Source organism: Sus scrofa, chromosome 4 (genome assembly GCF_000003025.6).
Source record: "Sus scrofa isolate TJ Tabasco breed Duroc chromosome 4, Sscrofa11.1, whole genome shotgun sequence".
NCBI classification, from domain to species: domain Eukaryota; kingdom Metazoa; phylum Chordata; class Mammalia; order Artiodactyla; family Suidae; genus Sus; species Sus scrofa.
In genome coordinates this window covers 130,645,073-130,664,935 of record NC_010446.5, presented here as the reverse complement: position 1 = coordinate 130,664,935, position 19,863 = coordinate 130,645,073, and the positions used below count along the sequence as shown (strand labels likewise).

The window sequence follows — 19,863 nt, the reverse complement described above, 5'->3', positions numbered from 1 at the left end:
GAACTCCTGGTCTTTGTTTAACTGGAATTTAATTATCATCATGCCTGACTTTTGGAAAAGACCATCCTATCAGTAACTGAACAGAAGAGCTAGTGCCACCTAGTGATATAACAAGGCATTGCCTTAAAAAAAGCCCTGAAACGTTCCTTCACCAACTTTACTGAGTTTCTACTCTGTCATACATAGTACAGATGCCCTGATAAGGAAACAGCTTTTCCGTTACAGAATTCATGTCACTCGGGGGTAAACACGTTTACTTACTCATAGAAAGTAACTTTCTAAATTCTTAAAAAAAAAACAAAAAAAACCCCACAAGCATTAGCTACTTTAATTAGGCTTTCAAGATTAATTACAAAAGGAAAAAAAAAAAAAAAAAAAAAAAAGGAGTTCCCTCCGTGGCACAGTGGAAACGAATCTGACCAGGAACCATGAGGCATGAGGTTTCGGGTTTGACCCCTGGCCTTGCTCAGTGGGTTCAGGATCCCACGTTGCCATGAGCTGTGGTGTAGGTCGCAGACACAGCTCGCATCCTGCATTGCTGTGGCTGTGGTGTAGGCCAGCAGCTATATCTCCCATGGACCCCTAGCCTGGGAACCTCCATATGCCAGGGGTGCGGCCCTGAAAAGACAAAAGAGAAAAGAAAAGACTAATCGCATGTTAATTAAGCTATAATTTAAGTATCTGAGCCTTACTGATCTACATTTTACAACCACTAGACGAGAAGTGTGAGTAAGTAGCAAGACTCTATGGCGAGTTGTGAATTTTTCCCAGCTTCTTCTCTCTGGACGTTAACTGGCAAAAAAGGCCAAAGGGCAGGAAATGAGAAAGAAAAGCAAAAACAAAGTAATTTGATAATCAAAAAATGAGATAATTTAAGAGTGTGTGGGGTTTCTAACACAAGGTATTTTATGAGTTTTTAAAAAAGAAGTTAAAGGAGTTCCTATCGAGGCTCAGTGGTTAACAAATCCGACTAGGAATCATGAGGCTGTGGGTTTGATCCTTGGCCTCACTTAGTGGATTAAGGATCCAGTGTTGCCATGAGCTGTGGTGTAGGTCGCTGATGCAGCTCAGATCCCATGTTGCTATGGCTGTGGTGTAGGCCAGCAGCTGTAGCTCCGACTAGAACCCTAGCCTGGGAACCTCCATATGCCGCGAGTGCGGCCCTAAAAGGACAAAAGACAAAACAAAACAAAACAAAACAAAAAAAAAGAAGATGCTGGGCAACTCAATTTGTGAACATGGTATGGGAGTTTGAAATGGCAAAAATCACTTCTGAAAAGGTATTTATTTATTACAAGAATAAAACTGTTCCATTCAATAACCAACATTAATGTCAAAACTGAAGATTTCAGTATTATCTTGTAATCTTACGACCCAGCTTTAAGCTGACTGCGCACTGGGTACTTTTGGTTTTCACTACTGCCAACCTCTCCTTTCTGACGGGGGACCCATCACCCGGTCAAAAGGTCACAATCACTTACGGGAACAGCAGCGTGATTGGCCATTATTTCCTCCTATCTGACATTTAAAGGCAAAGCTCGGGGAAGAAAGGTGATTTTTTCCCCCTTGTTGGCCCTGATATATAACCCTCACCTGTCCACACAGGGACAGAGACAGGAGAGCAGCAGCCTACGACGGCCTGGACTGAGCACTGACTCCAGTGGCTTTACTGCTATCCCACGGGACAGCTATTTCTCCAGCACTCTAGCTTGGAAAACACCAAGAGAATCCCCAGTTTAAGAAGGCATCATTTCCATTTAAAGATCTGATTTTTTTTTTTTTTTTTTTTTGTCTTTTTAAGGCCACACCCATGGCATAGAGAGGTTCGGAGGCTAGGGGTCCAATTGGAGCTGTAGCTACCAGCCTACACCACAGCCACAGCAATGCGGGATCCAAACCACGTCTGCAAACTACACCACAGCTCACGGCTACATTGGATCCTTAACCCACTGAGCAGGGCCAGGGATTGAGCCTGCATCCTCATGGATCCTAGTCAGATTAGTTTCCACTGCGCCACAGCGGGCACTCCTAAAGATGTGAATTTGAAATCCTCTTCTGCCTCTTCTAAATTGTGCGAATTTGGGCAAATTCTTTAACCCGAGATTATCTTCTTATCTATAATATAGTAATAATGGATCATGTACCAACTTGTGAACTAGCTTGCTAAGAGTAATAAATTAGAAAATTTGTATGAAGATATTATTTTAGAGTGTGGCATTTTCTAGTTGTGTGACCTTGGACGAGTCACATAAGCTCTCATTTTCACATTTCACTATCTGGTTTCACAAGGTGTTCTAAGAATTAAAGGTAATTTATATAAGTGTTTTGAGCTATTTTCGACATTCACTTCATTTGGCGCCTCCAAAAAGATGTCATTTACTAAAGATATGCTTTCACTAGCGACTCCCTACTCACACCGGGAAGTCAGTGAAAAGCAAAGGCAGAGTCAAATCTGGAGTGATCCCTTCTGATTCGTGACCCTTCCTCGCAAAGCAAACACAATCCTCTGCACAGCTGTAAAAGGAGCTGCGAGGGCAGCAGCTGTCCTATGGGAGGGTCAGAAATCTGCTTAAAAATGGCACACCCTTTCATCCGAAGATCCACTGAATACAATGTACTACAAACTTAACACCTGGATGCGGCTGTGAAGCAGAGAGGTGGGAGGTGCGTGTGCACAGAGCGTGGGACACATAAGCAACCTGAGGAAGGCCAGACCTGAGGTTTTTTCTTAGAGTTGGACTTTGAAGGACGGATGGGTTTACTGACCAAAGAGGGAGAGAAGAACATTCCAGACTGAGGTGTAACACATACTGAAAGGCACGGAACCATGAAACAGTGTGGTCGGCTCAGTTTTGAAAATTTACACTCTTCAGGTGCTAGGAGGGGCATCTGAAATGAAGCTGGAGGAACAGGCAGGGCCTAGCGCTGACTGCTGCGTTGCTGGGAAAGGGTTTAAGCAAGTGAGATACACAGTCAGATCAGATGAGCTGCAGGGCAAGGATGAAGTGGGTGGAGTGGGTACAGGTATGCAAGCAGAGGTTGCTGGGACCACTTACCCTCCAAGCAAGAGATGGAGTTGTGGTACTAGCAACTAAGGCAACACAAGGAAGTCATTACCTTATCATCATTTTTAATTCCTAGGTAGTATGATACTCATGCAAGTTCATTTTGTGACACTCATTTTGGCTTTAAGGCACAACTGTGTTTTTTTGTTTTGTTTTGTTCTTTTGTCTTCTTAGGGCCGTACCTGCGGCACATGGAGGTTCCCAGGCTAGGGGTCTAATCAGAGCTGTTACTGCCGGCCTACACCACAGCCACAGCCACAGCCACAGCCACGCCAGATCCAAGCCGGGTCTGTGACCTACACCACAGCTCGTGGCAACGCCAGATCCTTAACCCACTGAGCGAGGCCAGGGACTGAACCCGAAACCTCACGGTTCCTCGTCAGATTCGTTCCCGCTGCAACCTGACGGGAACTCCTGTTGTTATTGGTTTTTTTGGTAAAGCACAACTGTTTTGACATAAAATGAAGCCTTCAGCACTTCACAACTGCAACCATCACAAAGAGTCCATGGAATAACTCATGCACCTCTAATAGGCCATCAAAAATCACACACACTATTGGCTGAGATATCAGAGTTCACTCTATGATTTCTCTACAACACAGCAAATACTGCTGAGATAGGAGAGACTTCAAAGTCAAATACACGTGACTCTTCTCAAAAACATAGCGAAAAGTATCCAAAGGCCATCATAATGTGGTCGCTAACTCACTGGATTGAAGTTCCAATCATTCAATAGCTCCTCCTTTTAAAACCTGCCACAGGGATCAAGAGGTGTCACCAGCGAGCCTGACTCTCCTTACCTGACTCCACGGTCTCCTCCCCTTCGGGCAGAAGCCTAGCTTTCTTAGCACTCGGTGGGGCATCGTCACCATTGTCCTCGTATATGTTAGACCATTTTATCGCCATGTCCAGCTCTGGAGGCGGAGGTTTCTTCTCAGCAGAGTAGGTCTCCGGAGGAGATACATAGTTGGACTTCCAAACTTTGAATTCCTTTGGAGGCTGTTGAGCAAACACATGAAGAAGCACTGTGACGAACCGAGGTCCCTAGAATCGGTATGGACACATGCACCTCCCTGCCGTGCGCTCAGCGTTCGGGCTGATTTTTTTTTTTTTTAAAGGTTTAAAGACACACTTTGCCATCAAATTCACAATACTGCTAAGTGAAAAGCCAAAGGGTTCCCTAGACGAATAAAGCTAATAACTTTTAGTTACCAAGGAAGAATCCAGTCTCAGAGATACTACGCCAAGGCCGACCCCTTCAGGAGGCTGCAGCAGACACTGTCTTGGAGGCAGCACCGCAGGCACTTCGGCGTCAAAGGGAAGGGGTCTCGGGGAGAAGCTGCAGCGGGGGGCGGGGGAGTCACCACCGTTAGTGCTCGCCGCGCGGGGTCGGGGCACCGAGCGCGGAGGTCGGGTCTCCTGGCAGGGGCGGGGCTGCGGGGCCGGTCCGACACCCACCGGGCTGGGGCAGGGGCCCGGGCTCCCCAGGGCTGGACGCGGCGAGGGCGTGCGGCATCCCGCGGGGTGACTGCGTGTGGGGGACGGAAGCCGGTCCCCAAAGGGGCTGCGGGAGGGGGAGGCCGGGACCCAGCTCGGGAAACGGGGGCGGGGAGCTCACCTCCTCCGGCGCCTTGACCACGTGCCGCTCCCAGTCTATCTGCTTGTTGAGCGGGTTGTAGAGAAAGGCCGGGCGAGTCACGCTCCGGAACAGCTCGTCGGGGCCAGGCAGCCGCTTCTCCGCCAGGTTCCCGCAGCCGCCCGCCGACGTCGCCGGATCCGGGGCCCTGCGACTCGTTTCCTCCGGCTCGCTGTTGTCCTCCTCGCTCGAGGAGCCTGAGCTGCTGCTGCTGCCATAGGCCGCGAAGTAGCTCAGGGGATCCTTCTCCTCCGCAGCCATGACTGCCCAGCCGGTCGAGGGCGGGCTCCGCCGGAAGCCGGAAGCCGGAAGCCGCTCCAGGGCCCTCCCCTCAGTCGGCCCCGCCCCGTCTCCCGGAAGGGGGCGGGACCTGCGCCCCCTGGCGGCTGCGCCGCGTTCCTGCGCGCGCCGGGAGGCGGGTTGGAGGCGTGGTCGCGCACACCCCCAGGCCTGAGCTGCTAAAGCCCTTTCCACCCAGCTCTGGGCAGAGACCCGCAGGTCCGGAGTCCGTGGTCCCAAGCAGACGCTCAGCGGTCAGTAAGATTTTATTAAAGGCTCAGAACTAAGCATTTCGTCTTTTCGCCGCCACCTTAAAGCCCTTGCCCAGAGAGTCCAGGCTTTCTGATCCCGCTGCATCTCTTCTTCAGAACAAAATGCCTCTGGATGCTTCTGCTCAGTCGTCCTGGAATAGCTCTGTGGGTAAGTGGACCTATCAAGTTCCACACTGATCCTCTCCTGCTTGACCTCATTCCAGCGCACCTTGAGCAGCCCCCTGATGGAACTGCTCTCGGATTGCATCCGCTCCACTCCGGGGGTCCTCCAGACTCTCTGGCTTCTTATTTATTGTCAGCCTGCTTTGTGCCATATGCCCTTAAACGATGGTGTTTTCTAACATATCATACCATCGTTCAGCAATACTCACTAACGATCTGTAGAGGTGTTACAAAGGTGCAGGTCAGACCATCCCTTTCCAAGGCATTCATGCTTGTGACTCCCAAATCTAGGTCTCCGGCTCCCATCTCTCCTCCCCAAGTTCTGGACTGGACCTCAACTTGGCTCTAAAACTTTCCATATGGAGATTGTACTGGGGTCTCAAATGTCCATTTAAGGGTCAGCAACTGGTCTTTCTTACAATTTGTTTCTGCATTTGTGTTCCCTCTTAGTAGATGACCTGTGCCTAGCCACCGAGGAAACCAGAAATCTTTGACTCCTCCTGGTGAGCTCAGAGGGAATGATACCCGAATGAGGGCAGTACAGTTGGTGTAGTGTAGGTGTTCACAGGTCCCATTTAAGGATGCCTGTTCATTTCCATGATGCACTCATCTCCAGGAGGCAGAGGATGTGTCTGTTTTATTCACTTCTCTTTCCCAGTCCTATAGCACAATGTCTGTGAACTTCTTCAGGGGAGGTGGATTTTGCTTTGTTTTTATATTCCTAGTACCCAGCTCAGTGCCTATCACTGCATAGAAGATCAAAACATATTGTGGATTATAATAATTTATGAAGGTGTAGGTCTGAGTGTTTTTCAGAAATTTCCACCCAAGTACCTAAGGTGACAGAGGAAAGTGACAAAGGAAACTGCACTTTGGGAGTCCCCAGAGCATCCTCAGGTTGGATAATTTGCTAGAAGCACTCAGAGAACTCACTGAATGCTGCTTTATTCATGATCATGGTTCGTTGTAGAGAACAAGGATTAAAATCAGCCGCGGGAGGACGTGTGGGGGCAGAGTGTGGATCCCTCCCCATGCACAACTCTGGTCTTCTTCTCCCAGCGGAGGTGTAGACCGTGCTGACTTGTGCTGCAAAGACATGCGAAGCCCACAGGGGAGGATCGCCCAAGCCTTGGCGTCGGGAGTTCTTGCCGGGGACTGGTCCTGTAGACTCGGTTGATCCCCATGCGGCCGACCTCAGTCTCCAGCCCCTCCAGAGGTCAAGGTGATAGATTTCAGCCCAAAGCCCCAGGAGCATAACCTTTTTTGGAATCTAGTATAATATCTTGAAAAGGTATGCAAATGTCTAATACATATTTTAAAGTGCTTATCATTGAGTAAAACTGAGATTCTTTTTTTTTTTTTTTTTCTTTTCTTTCTTAGGCTATGCCAAAGTTCCTGGGCCAGGGATTGAACCCACGCCACAGCAGTGACAGTGCAAGATCCTTAACCCACTGAGCCACCAGGGAACTCCAAAACTGACCTTCTAAGAAGATAACTACACTTATCTTGTGGCTTTAAAAACTGGCCCAGGAATTCCCACTGTGGTGCAATGGGATTGGTGATTGGAGGCATCTCTGCAGCACTGGGACACAGGTTTGATCCCTGGCTCAGCACAGTGGATCAAGGATGCGGTGTTGCCGCAAGTGCGACATGGGTCACAACTGCGGCTTGAATCTGATTTCCCCGGGAACTCCAGATGCCACGGGGTGGCCACAAAAGAAAACAAACAAACAAACAAAAAGGGGCCCAATGCAGAGGGCAGGGGGGAGAGTCAAGAAACCGCAGATTTGGGAGCTGGGCTCCTTGGCAGCGCCTGCAGACCTGTGTAGAGCACTGTCCTCTGCAGAGGCCCTGGCGGGTCCCTGCGCGATGGCCTCTGTGCCCCCGGCCCCTTCGCAAGTCTCTCAGACTTCACACACCTGCGGCAGAGCATGTGCGAAGCTGGCTCCCAGCGACCCCGCCGCCTCTGTGTGCCCCTCCTCCCTCGCCAGGCGGTGTCGGCTCCTCTGAAGCCGACCTGGCCTTGCGACTTGGTCTGAAGAGCAGAGCGCTTCCACTTTTGCTACCCTGCTGGAGATAACCGTGCAATCCACATCCTGTTTGGCCTCCCACGCCCAGCGTGGACCCGGCTCCTCCGCCAAGGCCCACTGCGGCAGACACTCGCGGGGCTTGGTGTCACGTCATGGCTTGGGGTTGGGTTATTAAAGAAGCGCAGAGAAGCGCATGAAACGCACGGTGAGGAGGAGGAAGAGGAATAGATTTGAAATGTTGCGTAACCTTCTACTCATCTTCCCCCCAGCCCCCTCAATCCACTCTCCGGAGAGCAGCCCCGGGAACTTTAAAACACAAATCGGATTATATCACTTCCCCTACTTTTGGCGGTAGCCGCGGCAGGTGGAAGTTCGGGGGCCACTGCAGTGACAACGCTGGGCCCCTAACCCGCTGAGCCACCAAGGAGCACTCAGTCACTCCCTTCTTTCCAACCCTGCCGTTGTTTTCCACCTCGGAAGAACCCCCAAATTTCTCACAATGGCTTGTAAACCCTTTCACGACGGATCCTCGCTAACTGAGACGCCCCGTCCCAGTCCCGGCCCGTGATTCCCTCCTCCTCCCTCACTTATGCTTCCGCCACTCGAGCCTTTGGGGGCCGTGTGGACTCCTTGCCTCAGGACTTTGGACTCGATGTGAATTTTGCCTCAACGTCCCCCCAGAACTTCACGCCGCTGGCTCCTTCCTTCTTGTGATTAGGTCTCAGCTCAAAGGTGGCTGCTTTGGCAGCAGGTCCCCCCGGACGCAGACCCTTCTCCACCCAAGATACTCTTCAGCTCATCCATATGCCATTTGGTAGCCACGGCGACTAGAACCAGCTCGTCCAGCCAGAATGAAAGTTCTATGAGAACAGAGACTATGTTGTGTTTATCACTGTCTCTCCAGCACCTAGAATGATAGGTACGCAATAAATAATTGTTGAATTAATGGGTGAAAATACAGCCTCTACTCTTACATTTCTGCTATTTAGGAAATACTAATCAGAGAGCATGGAGTTGTAGAAAGAACACTGATCTTGGAATCAAACAGCCCTAGATCTTAATCCTCAAGAGCTGTGGGATTTTGAGTCATATAATTTCTCCTGAGATTGTTTCTCATCTGTTAAAAGAAAAAAAAAAGTAACAATAAAGCCTTCCTTACAGGGTTGTAATTAGGATTAAAAGCAAGTTTACACGTGCAGAGACGCCCAGCTCGTATCTGGCACCCAGTAAGGTTGTGGTTTGCAGACCATGTTGCCTGTTAGAAGCAGCAGGGTTAGATTCGAACCCTCGGTTGAATTGGTAAGAGTACAGCCTGGCCCTGGGATCTTTTAAAGCTCTCGGCACGACTCTGAAACAGGCAGCTAAGTTGGGGGACCGCTGCAATAAAGGACAACGTCTGATGATTAAATGGATGGGCAAGTTCAGATGAGGACCTGAGGAGTTAGTTATCCGTGTACTGTTTGTGCTTAGTTAGCTCTTCTTTCAGAAAAGGCCCCCTAAGATCACACGGACCGACCACAGAGGGCTTGCTGCTTGGGCCCCCGCCCGGCCCCAAGCGTACTTACTTCGGGTGACACAGGAAGGGCAGAGCCAGAAGCGTCCTGCTCCTTTCACACTGCTTCTTAGGTGAAAGGCCAGTAGCTCCAAGACTCTGAGTTCTACTTTCTACTGTACACAAAACTGCTTTGTAACGGATCGGAGAGCTAATTGTGAAGCTAAAACAGCTTTCTAGAGGAAAACATAGGAGATTATCATCATGATATTGGGACAAAGATTTTTTAAATAGGAGACAAAACCCGCCCATCACAGAAGAACTAATCATTGACTAAGTAAAAATTGTTAAAATGTTTATCAAAATAAACCAAAACAAACTCCCAAACAAAACCAAAAACATCAAAGCAAAAAGATAAAGTGCCCTTAGCCTTGGCTGCCTCGTTGGCCTGCATTTGACCATTTGCACTAAGAACACGCAGACCAAAGACGACATCGCTTCCAGAAAGCGGGAACGTGAATGCACGCGCTCAGTGCAAGAAACCAATCCAGATAAGGCTACGTCTTGTATGACTCCAGCCGTACATTCTGGAAAAGACAAGACAGTTGGGAGAATAAACAGACCAGAGGCTGGAAGCGGGGCAGAGAGGAAAGGGAGGGATCCGTGAGACAGAGGGATCTTCAGGGAAGTGCAGCTCTTCCATGTGCTAAGGGCGGGGCGGGTGCAGGACACACGCTTGTCTGCACCTGTAGAAAGCACTGTACCACCCCAAGAACGAGTCCTCACGTAAACTAGTCACTTTGGTTCCTAATGATAATGGGTCAAGACGGGTTCATCAGTTGTAGTAAGCGGACACACGAATGCGAGATGTTAGCATGAGAAGCAGTGGGCAGAGGATGTGGAAACTATACTTCCTGCTCAAGTTTTCTGTAAGGGTAGAACTGCTCTAATAAATAAAAATTTCTAAAAAGCAGTTTTTAAAAAGTGAGCTCAAATATGTTGCTTTTCTATTAAGTGATAATACGGTATCTGTGAAAAGTAACTTTTCCACTGCTGCGTGAATCAGTCTAACAACCAACTGCCCTGTCATGTCAGTCTGTCATTCAAACGTTGTTTTTGGCAAGAGCCGATTTGCAGTGTTTAAAGGAAAAAGACTGACTTCAGAGGATTCAGGAAATTCAAAAGCCTAAGTTTATGAAAACCTTAATTTTATTACCTACATAGCTGGTAGAGTCTGAAAGAAAACTCTAACTATAGGTGCTAAAACATATCTAAATTATGATCTTTGATTCCAAGTAAATCTACTTTAAAAAAAGCAACTGTATATCAAATTTTAATTAATGAAAGGAAAAAGCTGCTTCTGCTTTTTGTTTTTTTTTGGCTGTGCCTGTGGCATGCAGAAGCTCCCCGGCCAGGGATTGAACCCATGCCACAGCACACTACAGCAGCAACTCCTGGTTCTTAACCCAGTAAGCCACTATGCAACTCCTGCTTCTGCTTTTTAAAAAGATTTCTTTAAATATAATGCCACTATTTTTGCTATTATACTGTTACACTGGAGGTGAAACATGTTTCTCCCTAATCATTAGACAATGTTTATGCCACAAAATATCACCCAGTCTTTAAAAATTTTTTAAAGCCAATATGCCAGTCTTAATGATTGATAAATTTGTCAGGCTATCCAGAAATGCAACTCCACCTCACAACTTGAGTAATGTTTCTTATAAAAATTGGTACATATAAAAAATTTTAGATATTTATTACTGAAAAAGTTGCAACTTCCAAAACACAACACTACAATTTAAATATGTTTATTTTGAATAGCATATTTCCATCTCTGCTTTTTGCAAGTGCTGGAAATATCTATGAGACAGATGGCAGGAAATAGGCAGAATTATAATTTAATGAAAACAATGAAAGCAGGTTTATAAATGTGTAAAAATTAGTCAAACTTTGTTATAGAACAAAAAGACAAATCTACTTCAATGGCCCATTTGTTCCAAACAGTATTAGAAGCAGAACTGTCTCATACCCACACAATTTTGTTCTAATTATTTCAACTGTACAGTAGTCATTAAAAGGGATAAAGAAAAGTACAGAAAAAGTATGTTTAAAAGTCCCCTCAAATTATATGTAATAACTTAAGGTTATTTCAAGATTTTTCTTTAGGAATGAAAATAATAAAGCAAAAAATATGAACATCTTAAAGTAGAATAAATTTGTAAGATTTAATAGGAAATGTATTTTGGCAAATTGTTATCTTTTGGTCAAACTCCACTACTTGCTCCTCTGAACTACAAGGTGGCCCTGCATGTGCCCGTGGGTCCCGCTGAGTGGGGAAAGGATTCAGCTCACTGGCGCTGTTCCCAAAGAGATTGGCTTTACCACTGAATACGAACAGCTTCATCCCCGGGGGGACCGCTGGACGTCAGAAGGGACTATTAGACTGTGAAACTTATTAGCACAATGCACAAAGAAACACTCTTCCCAGCCACGACTATTCTCAAGTGGAGAAATGTTCTCTGTTAGTCTTAAATCACTAAAAAAAAAGTGAACATACTAAATTACCTTAAAACTGAGAATACAAAATACTGAAAAGCCCATGATCAACATGACTGACGTTAGCTATCTAAAAGGATGCTTCTTTTATTCTAAAAGAGTCTATTTACAAAGTATGCTTACATGGCGTGCTAAAGGGACGTGTATCAAAAGTTAGTAAGTCACTCCAGCAACTTTACATGATGCTATATTTTATCAATCACATTTTCTGGTCATCATCAAAAATAAAGAAAAAGGTAGTCAGCTGTCATTGCCGCAAAAGAGCACGTGATCTCAGGGGGAGAAACATCTCGCTGGAGTTTCCACAGGTTCCTTCTTCTTCTAAGCGCAGCTCCGGTGGCAAAGGAGGCGCCCCCGGGTCTCCAGGTCTGGGCAGCGTCGTTGAAGAGAAGGTGGGGTGTTCAGTCCTGCCCACTTCCAGAACGGGCAAATTCAGAGAGGAATCAGTCGAAAAAAAGGGGGCCGTGCTGGATTCTCCTTCCGGATGGTAGATGACAGTGGATGCTCTCAGTTTGTCAGAGAAATTACTCTCCTCTGAATTTGACCTGGGGAGGTTGCTGGTGGCGCCATCTGGGAAAGGCTCACAGCTGCTGCATTTCAGTCCTGCAAGAAAATTGTTCAGATGTAAGTGAGGAGGAACCAGAAAACAGTCCACACCCAGCTGGGACATTTCAAGATTATAAGCCAGTTACCACACAGCAAAAACTTAAATAGCAATTTATAAATTGTCACAATCCATTTCCTATTTTATCTGCTCTTTCCAATAATCATGAAGTACACTTATTTACATTTTCTTTCTTTTCTTTTTTTTTTTTGGCTGTGCCGGCTGCATGTGGCTGTTCCTGGGCCAGTGATCGAACCCAAGCCACAGCGGTGACCCAAGCTGCAGATGTGACAACGCTGGACCGTTAACCCACTGTGCCACAAGAGAACTCCTATTTACATTTCCTAAATAAGGAAATAATCTCCGGAAGTTAAATGACATGCTACAATTCTGTGTTATGTGTGTACTTATCCTTAACCACCCGAAGGAGCTGGAAAAAAATAGAGTAGCCCTGAAAATTATTCATAAAATAAGAAGTAGCTTTCATCATTAAAAAAAAAAATACTTTTTAGCATCCCAGCACATTCACAAAAATTACCCAGTAAAAACAAAATTTAACTGGGTGTATGCGAAAATTCCTTGAGTTAATTACTTCCAACACTGCTTCCTGAACCACAGGGTGTTGGAAGGGGACGGGATTTCAGAGGTTACCCGGGATGGCGGGTCCCTCTGAGAGATGACAAGACAGAGCCCCGAGCAGGTCAGGCCTGCCCAACTCTGCAGGACTGCTTCACGCTAAGGTGATGACCAGAACCCAGGCCTCCTCTTCACGCTGAACAGACGATGTCCAGGTTCTCGAGGCAACAGTTACTGAAATGACAGTGGCTGTGCTGACTGAACTTCGTCGTATCCAAAGGGCAGAGCCAACAGCTAACCTGAGGGTAGAGAGACTAAACACAGCACAATGTACCTTTGTCAGGCTTAGCAAAGAGTCAACCCAACTGTCTGCAGACACGCAACTTCCTGAGGCGACAAGTGTTATGTAAAAACCTGCGGAGTCTACAAAGTACATTTGTTTGTCACTTTTTCCACCAGTTTTTCAACCTCACAATACAGTCAGCATTTCTGTTCCACGCAAGAGAAACTATTTTCTGAAGTCCAGCTTAGGGGACACTTGGGCTGTGTTCCAGCACACGGATGCGTCCCTCACGGGCAAAGCCCGAAGGCTCATTTCCAGTTTCCCAGCCCTGGGACAGCTGGAAGGGAGCTGATCACAGGCACCTCTACCCCAAGTGCTCCGCAGAGAAAGACGAGACAGGCCGGGTGGTCTGGAGAGAAAGGGGGCTTTAAGTCGCGCAGACGAGTCTACACACTGCGCCCATGAGCGTGGGTGGTCTGGAGAGAAAGGGGGCTTTAAGTCGCGCAGACGAGTCTACACAGCGCGCCCATGAGCGTGTGCTCTGGGGTGAGCGTGAACTGGAAGCAGTGAATCTGCTACTCCCTTTGTCCTTGTCTGTTTCATGCTTCTCTCATCTCGCCCAACTGAGTGCGATTCTAGTGTTCCAAGTTATGGATAATTTGACTCTTAGTCACAGAAGCCAAGTGCTTCATCTCGAAGGAGGAAAAACCACCGAGTCTGCCAGAGGTCGACACCGACGGGCTGCTCTCTGGGTCAGTACGCATGTTCGGAGAGGACTTGCAACACCTTAGTCTTACATTCTCTGCTGACTTGAGAGACGAACCCCCGTGTGTACTGGGATTTCACCAGAGTTAGGTTTTCTCTAAACGATATTGTTAAAGGGACATAAACACAGAACACTGAGTGATATTCCACTTTTGCAATGTAATGACATCAAATAAGGCAAAAACGTGCAAATCAAATGTAACGCTGAAGCTTCAATTGTTTGAATAAAAGCAAAATCATCATTTTTGGGCTTTTTATCTTGTTTTGCCTTCTACTTTCAAAAGCGTTGCTGGAGTTCCTATCGTGGTGCAGTGGAAACGAATCCGACCAGGAACCATGAGGTTGCGGGTTCAATCCCTGGCCTTGCTCCGTGGGTTAAGGATCCGGCGTTGCCGTGAGCTGTGGTGTAGGTCGCAGACATGGCTCGGATCTGGCGTTGCTGTGGCTATGGTGTAGACTGGCAGCTGTAGCTCTGATTAGACCCCTGGCCTGGGAACCTCCACATGCTGTGGGTGCAGCCCTAAAAGGAGAAAAGACAAAAAAAAAAAAAAAAAATCAAAAGCGTGGCTGCATTTAAGTGATCTCCTGGATCTCTGAGATACCTTACCTTTCAGGTGTTCTAGTTTTATATTTCTAAGTTTCAGTACTTCATCTGTAATCTTCTGTATCAGAAAGTTCTGTGTTTTTTCTCGCCGAATAGATTCGACCAGGGTATCCAGTCCTTTGGGGTTTTCTTGTAAGTAGTCTAACAATTTTCCAGCCCTTTTTCTACTTGATGTTCGGCAGGAAATTTCTTCGGTGTCTTCTCTACTGAGTATTTTTTTTGCACGTAAATGATCAAAATGTCTCTCAGCTATGATTTTTTCACACAGGTACACACGCAAATTTTCTAAAGCCTGAAAGACATAAAATACACCTCAATGCATTTTTTTTTAACACATAAGGAAATCGCATAGGTGATTGATTACCAGTCAGGAATCTGAACTGGTGAGAGAGCATCCTGAAGGCAGGATGCTCAGGCCTCCGAGAGGGCTTTACTATCAGATGAAGGTCCAGGGAGACAGAATCAGGTCCCAGCCAAGATATTCGTCACTGATGTGTCCTGCTCTGGTCTCAGCTTCCCACCTACAAGCCAGGAGGAAACTACTGCGAGGACGGGCAGGTCTAAGCGGGGGCTTGAGTCTGCGGACAGAGGGAGGCGTGCCCAGGGCCTTCAGGAGCAGACGAGGGGAGAGGTCACTGGACCGGGTAGCTACCACTCAGCAAGGCCTCTGGATTGGTCAAGACCACAGAGGTAACTGAGCGAGAGGAGTCACGTCTCTAACTTTCTCACGTTATTAATTTTCTACCTTCCTAGAGTAAAACCATGAAAGGAATCAAGAAAGCAAGAAAGGACCTAAATTAAAAGGGCCCATAATGTATCTCTCTGTGGAGTTAGTTGGAAAGACTATAATCAAACTCAGTCTTGGTAGAAGGGGGGAAGAATGGGTGTGTGTGCGTGTGTGTGTGTGTGTGTGTGTGTGCGCGTGCGTGTGCATGCACAGGGAGGAACCTAAAGGAATAGCGGATATTGGAAAAAACTAAAGAAATACAGAAACGAGTGGATTTTGGAAAAATACACATAAATAGGTCTACACCAGAGAAGTGCCTAAGGAGGCTTAATTAGCCGAAAATCAAAATAGGTCCCAATAATTTTTTTTTGGTCACCTCTGTGGCACGTAAAAGTTCTCAGGCCAGAAGATCCTGTCGTGGTTCAGTGATTAACGAATCCAACTAGGATCCATGAGTTGAGGGTTCAATCCCTGGCCTCACTCAGTGGGTTAAGGATCTGGTGGTGCCGTGAGCTGTGGTGTAGGTTGCAGACGCAGCTCAGATCCCGTGTTGCTGTGGTGCAGGCTGGCAGCTGCAGCTCCGATTAGACCCCTAGCCTGGGAACCTCCATATGCCACAGGTGCAGCCCTCAAAATACAAGAGACAAAAAAAAAAAAGTTCCCAGGCCAGAGATTGAACTTGCACCACAGCAGTGATAACAGCGGATCTTTACCCCACTGAACCACCAGGCAACTCCTAAATGGCATTAATAATTCAATGTGAGCGACTATATTGCAGCTCCTCCATGTACAAGATATGGGATCTTGGGTGAGGACCTTAACTCCTCTGTGCCTCAGTGTCCTCAGCTGAGGGTTATGAGGAATAAGTTAACACATGCAGAGTACTTGGAAAAGTGCCTGGTACATAGTAAGTGATGAATAAATGCTAGTGATGAGGACGATGACGACTAATTTGACTCACACTGACAATGATGAGCTAAAGGCAATGGAAACTCTCTGAAGTACTCTAGAACACAGTGGCAGAAAAGCAGATCAGGTGAAGGCTCCCCTGGTTCTCAGTTCACTCAACTCCCGTATTCATTTATTTATTCACACAACAAACACTTCACATATCTAAATGCCTAATATGCCACATGCTGAGCCGAAGACATGCAAAGACGCACAAGACTTGAATCCTGCATTCAAAGGACACATGGTCTAGCTGAAGAATACATGATCAACTCAAGCTAATGATCAGGAGACAATGAGATACAACTTGGAAAAAAGTTACAGGTCAAGTACTGGGGATGCAGAGAGCAGGCAACTGACTCTGCCTCCAGGACCTGGGAAATTGATCGAGGCTAAGCCTGAGCTAGAAGCATAAAAGGAATGCAGTGGCGGGGGGACCTCATCAAAGGTTTATAAATAAGAGGCGAAAAGAAGACTTTTACAGACGATTGGGAGAAACAAAAACGGGTCAAAGGAGACATGAGAAGACTGCTGAACTCTCTTACCCAGGATGTGCTGAGTGCGAGAATTTAAGCTGTGGGGATAACAAATGAGAAACACAGACTTAAAAAGACCGTCTCCTTGGAAAAGCTCAACTGCTGCAATTTCCAACCCCTGTGCGTGGATGACTCCTGAAAATGCCTATGATCAAGACTCTCTCCACCTAGAGATGCCGGCAGTACTTCAAACTCAACACGCCCCAAGCCGCATCTGCGTCCCCATCCTTTTCCTCGGACGCTCTCGGCTCCCCTGGGAGGGCCGCCATCCGTCCAGACGCGCGATACACCCCGACAACTCGTCCTGGGCTTTTCCCCTTTCACTCGCTTGCCACACTGGATCACCCTTCCTCCAAGTCCCACCAGTCCGCCCTCGACACTTCTCTCATCTGCCCCCTCTCCCTCCCGAGCCCTAGCACCGTCCTAGTTCTGGTCCCCTGTACTCTGCCTGGACTGCTAACAAGACACCTCGCTGTACCTCTTCCTTCTCTCCCCACAGCCCTCAAATTCCTCCCCACACATCATCAGACGTCTCATTGCTCAAGAAAAAAAAATGGAAATCTGGAGTGTGAGATGAATTCTACTAAGATTGAAATGCTGTTAATTTTTAAAAAATGTGAAACACTGTGTTCCACCGCAACTTAAAGGATAAAGTTTCTCACATGGCAGAATAGTGGAGAAGTTAAGAGCACGGCTCTGGACCCAGGCCCACCTCAGTGCAAATCCTGCATCTGCCACGATCTCCTGTGGGAGCTGGGCAAGCTCCTCAGCCTCTCTAGCTTCAGATTCCCCACTGGTCATCACCAATAAATACACGGCACGATCCCTGGGAGGACTAACTGGACAGCGCTTACCAGGGACTTGCCCATCCACGGGATTTTTTTTTTGCCTTTTTAGGGTATCACCTGAGGCGTATGGAAGTTCCCAGGCTAGGGTCAAATCTGCACTGTAGCTCCTGGCCTACACCACGGCAACACCAAATCCGAGTCTCATCTGCAACCTGCACCACACCTCACGGCAACGCCGGATCCTTAATCCACTGAGTGAGGAAAGGGATGGAACCTGCGTCCTCATGGATACTAGTCAGGTGTGTTACCGCTGAGCCATGACGGGAACTCCATCCATGGATTTTAGTATCAGCGGCCAGTCCTCCATAGTTACAGAGGGATGATTGTATATTCTTCAAGAGAGAAAACAGCAGAAACAACAAGCAGCTTTGAGGGAGGGATGATAAAATGATCAACCTTAGACAAGGTGAGGAATCTGAAGGATATCAAACTGGATTTCCCGCAACTATTTGGAAATAAGCACTTAGATTTGGGAAAGAAGGCAGGCCAAATATATGTATGATAATTTTAAACCTTCTAAGGTCATAAACCATTTCCATCACGTGAAAAAATGTTCTAAGAAAAAAATGAGCAGCTCTATTTTTTTCACAGCTGTCCTGAAACCGGTGCATGATTCCCCAAGGTTATGAATTTCAGAGCTGGCTGTGCACTGAAATCTTGGAGATGGAGAATGTCAATGAGCTGACGGCAAAAAATACAGGCCTGGCAGTCACCCTTCACATCTGTGTTTGTGTGCGGGTTTTGGAACCTCCCACTTGCAACCTCTCACTACCTGTTTTGTCAACTGTAAAATGGAAAAGACAGCGATCCCCCTCAGAGGCTGGTGTACAGATGACGCTAGAACACTGTAAACCGTGCGATGCAGCACCTGCCTCCTGAAGTTCATGCTTTTACTGGCACAAATCCTGAACAGCACAACACTCATTCTTTAGTAGTTACCAACATCCGAGTTCTGACGGGAATGGGAAGCAGGGACCTGTCATTTTTGGGTATCTTTCCAGGCCGAGGAACAGTGCTTTCCATCTAGTGAGCGCCCCAGAATTATCTGCTGAAGGAGGAAATTAAGGCACAAGCCCTACTCTTAACCAGAGTCCTTCTGCTAATGAGTCACACCGACTCTGCATTATGGGTACAGTGTGATAAACCTCACAGGTGAGGGAAAAGGAAGCACAGGAACATTTAAAAAGCTGCTTCCTGTCCACTTCACAAAGGTGGTTTTGTACAGCACTGCGGCGCTAAGCGAGAACACAGTTCATGTTGATTTTTAAAATGTGAATTAATACAAAGTATTTTAATGGTACTCATACAAGTCTCACAAAGCAAAACAAACAACTAAGAGCAAAGGGTAAGAGAAACAAGTCACTCTTGGTGAATAAATATTAAGATTTGTACATTTCTGCAGCATCCAAGCAGCGGAGCATAACGCAGCTACCGAATGTTTCCAGCGTTCACCTGTAAATAAATTCTCGGCCTTCGGGCCCCGGCCCCCGTCCCCTCCCCCTCGCCCCTCCGATTTAAATACGTGGGCGTTTGCTTTCTAGGGGAATTCCGACTCGTGCTTTCAGCTGCTGAGCTTCCCTCAACCCCCGCTGCCAAAGTTTCACATATTTGCTCCACTGCTTGGGATGCTTTACCTGGTCCAGCTTTTGCTCCAGGCTGAGAGAGCCAGCAGCCAAGGCTCAGACTCAAGGACGAGCTTGAGTCGCCGACTTCCGACAACGTAGCTCCACCCCTGGAAGCGCCAGAGGATGGGTGGGGAGTGGGCCGGAGGCTGTGAAGGAGCGCTCCACCCAACAAGGTTCCAGAAACCCAAGCCCCGCTTTGATTGATTTAACACGCGAGTTCACAGGTCACCAGGGGTCGGACCGCTTCCACCAGGTCCCCGCGATGCCGGCTCGGCTCCCGCGGCGCCCGGACCTGCCGCTTCTCCCACCGCGCGCTGCTCCCCAGCTGCGGGCCGGGCCGGGCCGGGCCGCCGGGTTTCCGCTCCCGTCGCCCGCAGGCACGCAGCCCGCCCCGCCCGCCCGCCCGGGCCCGGCCGTGCTACTCACGTCCTTCTTCACTTCGGTCAGGTCCTCCTCGGTCAGGGACGGCGCGGCGGGCTCCATGGCGGAGGCGGGGGACGGCGCTCCTTCCGGGTCCGCGCTCGGGCTGCGCCGCCCCGCCCAGGCTGGGGGCTTCGGCCTCCCGAGGAGGGGTGGGGAGGGGAGGCGGAGAGGGTGGGGGGACGGCTACCTCCTCGAAAACAGGGGGACCGAGGGTCAAACAAGCGCTTCCGGCTCTGCCTCCGGGCCGACGGCGGCGCAGACCTACGCGTCTAGACGCCGAGCTCCGGGCTCGGCTCCTGCGCGCTCGCGGAGGCCGGGGCGCAGGACCGCCCCTCTGGGAGGCCGGCCCTCGGAGAGCCCGTCCCGTCTCTCCGAGAGCCAATCGGAGCCAGCCCGCGGCCGGCCTGGTCCCGCCCCCGGCCGGAGCCC

The 19,863-nt window shown here is 48.3% G+C and overlaps 2 protein-coding genes and 1 long non-coding RNA gene across 6 annotated transcripts in view; 1 reads left to right on the top strand and 2 right to left on the bottom strand.

Moving 5' to 3' along the window:
- Positions 1 to 5,012, bottom strand: part of C4H1orf52 (chromosome 4 C1orf52 homolog) — a 30,172-nt gene extending 25,160 nt beyond the window's left edge. For 2 of the 4 annotated variants that reach the window (XR_002343648.1, XM_001928145.5), the window contains exons 1-2: positions 4,684 to 5,009; positions 3,866 to 4,064 (exon numbers count right to left, since the gene is read on the bottom strand). Coding sequence is in view for 2 of the 4 variants with exons in the window: in XM_001928145.5 (XP_001928180.1) it covers positions 3,866 to 4,064; positions 4,684 to 4,962 (478 nt within the window). In the remaining 2 variants the exon portion in view is untranslated. Of the gene's footprint in view, positions 1 to 3,865; positions 4,065 to 4,683 lie in introns of all 4 variants that reach the window. The other 2 variants (XR_297127.3, XM_021090346.1) reach the window with 2 other exon arrangements.
- On the top strand, positions 5,087 to 11,477 carry LOC106505545. The gene is made up of 3 exons (XR_001300083.2): positions 5,087 to 5,400; positions 6,474 to 6,705; positions 6,795 to 11,477. It is a non-coding gene; the product is annotated as an uncharacterized LOC106505545 (long non-coding RNA).
- Positions 11,619 to 19,509, bottom strand: BCL10 (B-cell CLL/lymphoma 10). The gene is given in 3 exon segments (NM_001103213.2): positions 11,619 to 12,098; positions 14,331 to 14,619; positions 19,438 to 19,509. Coding segments are annotated over 3 exon segments (702 nt in total). The 5' UTR covers positions 19,495 to 19,509; the 3' UTR covers positions 11,619 to 11,742.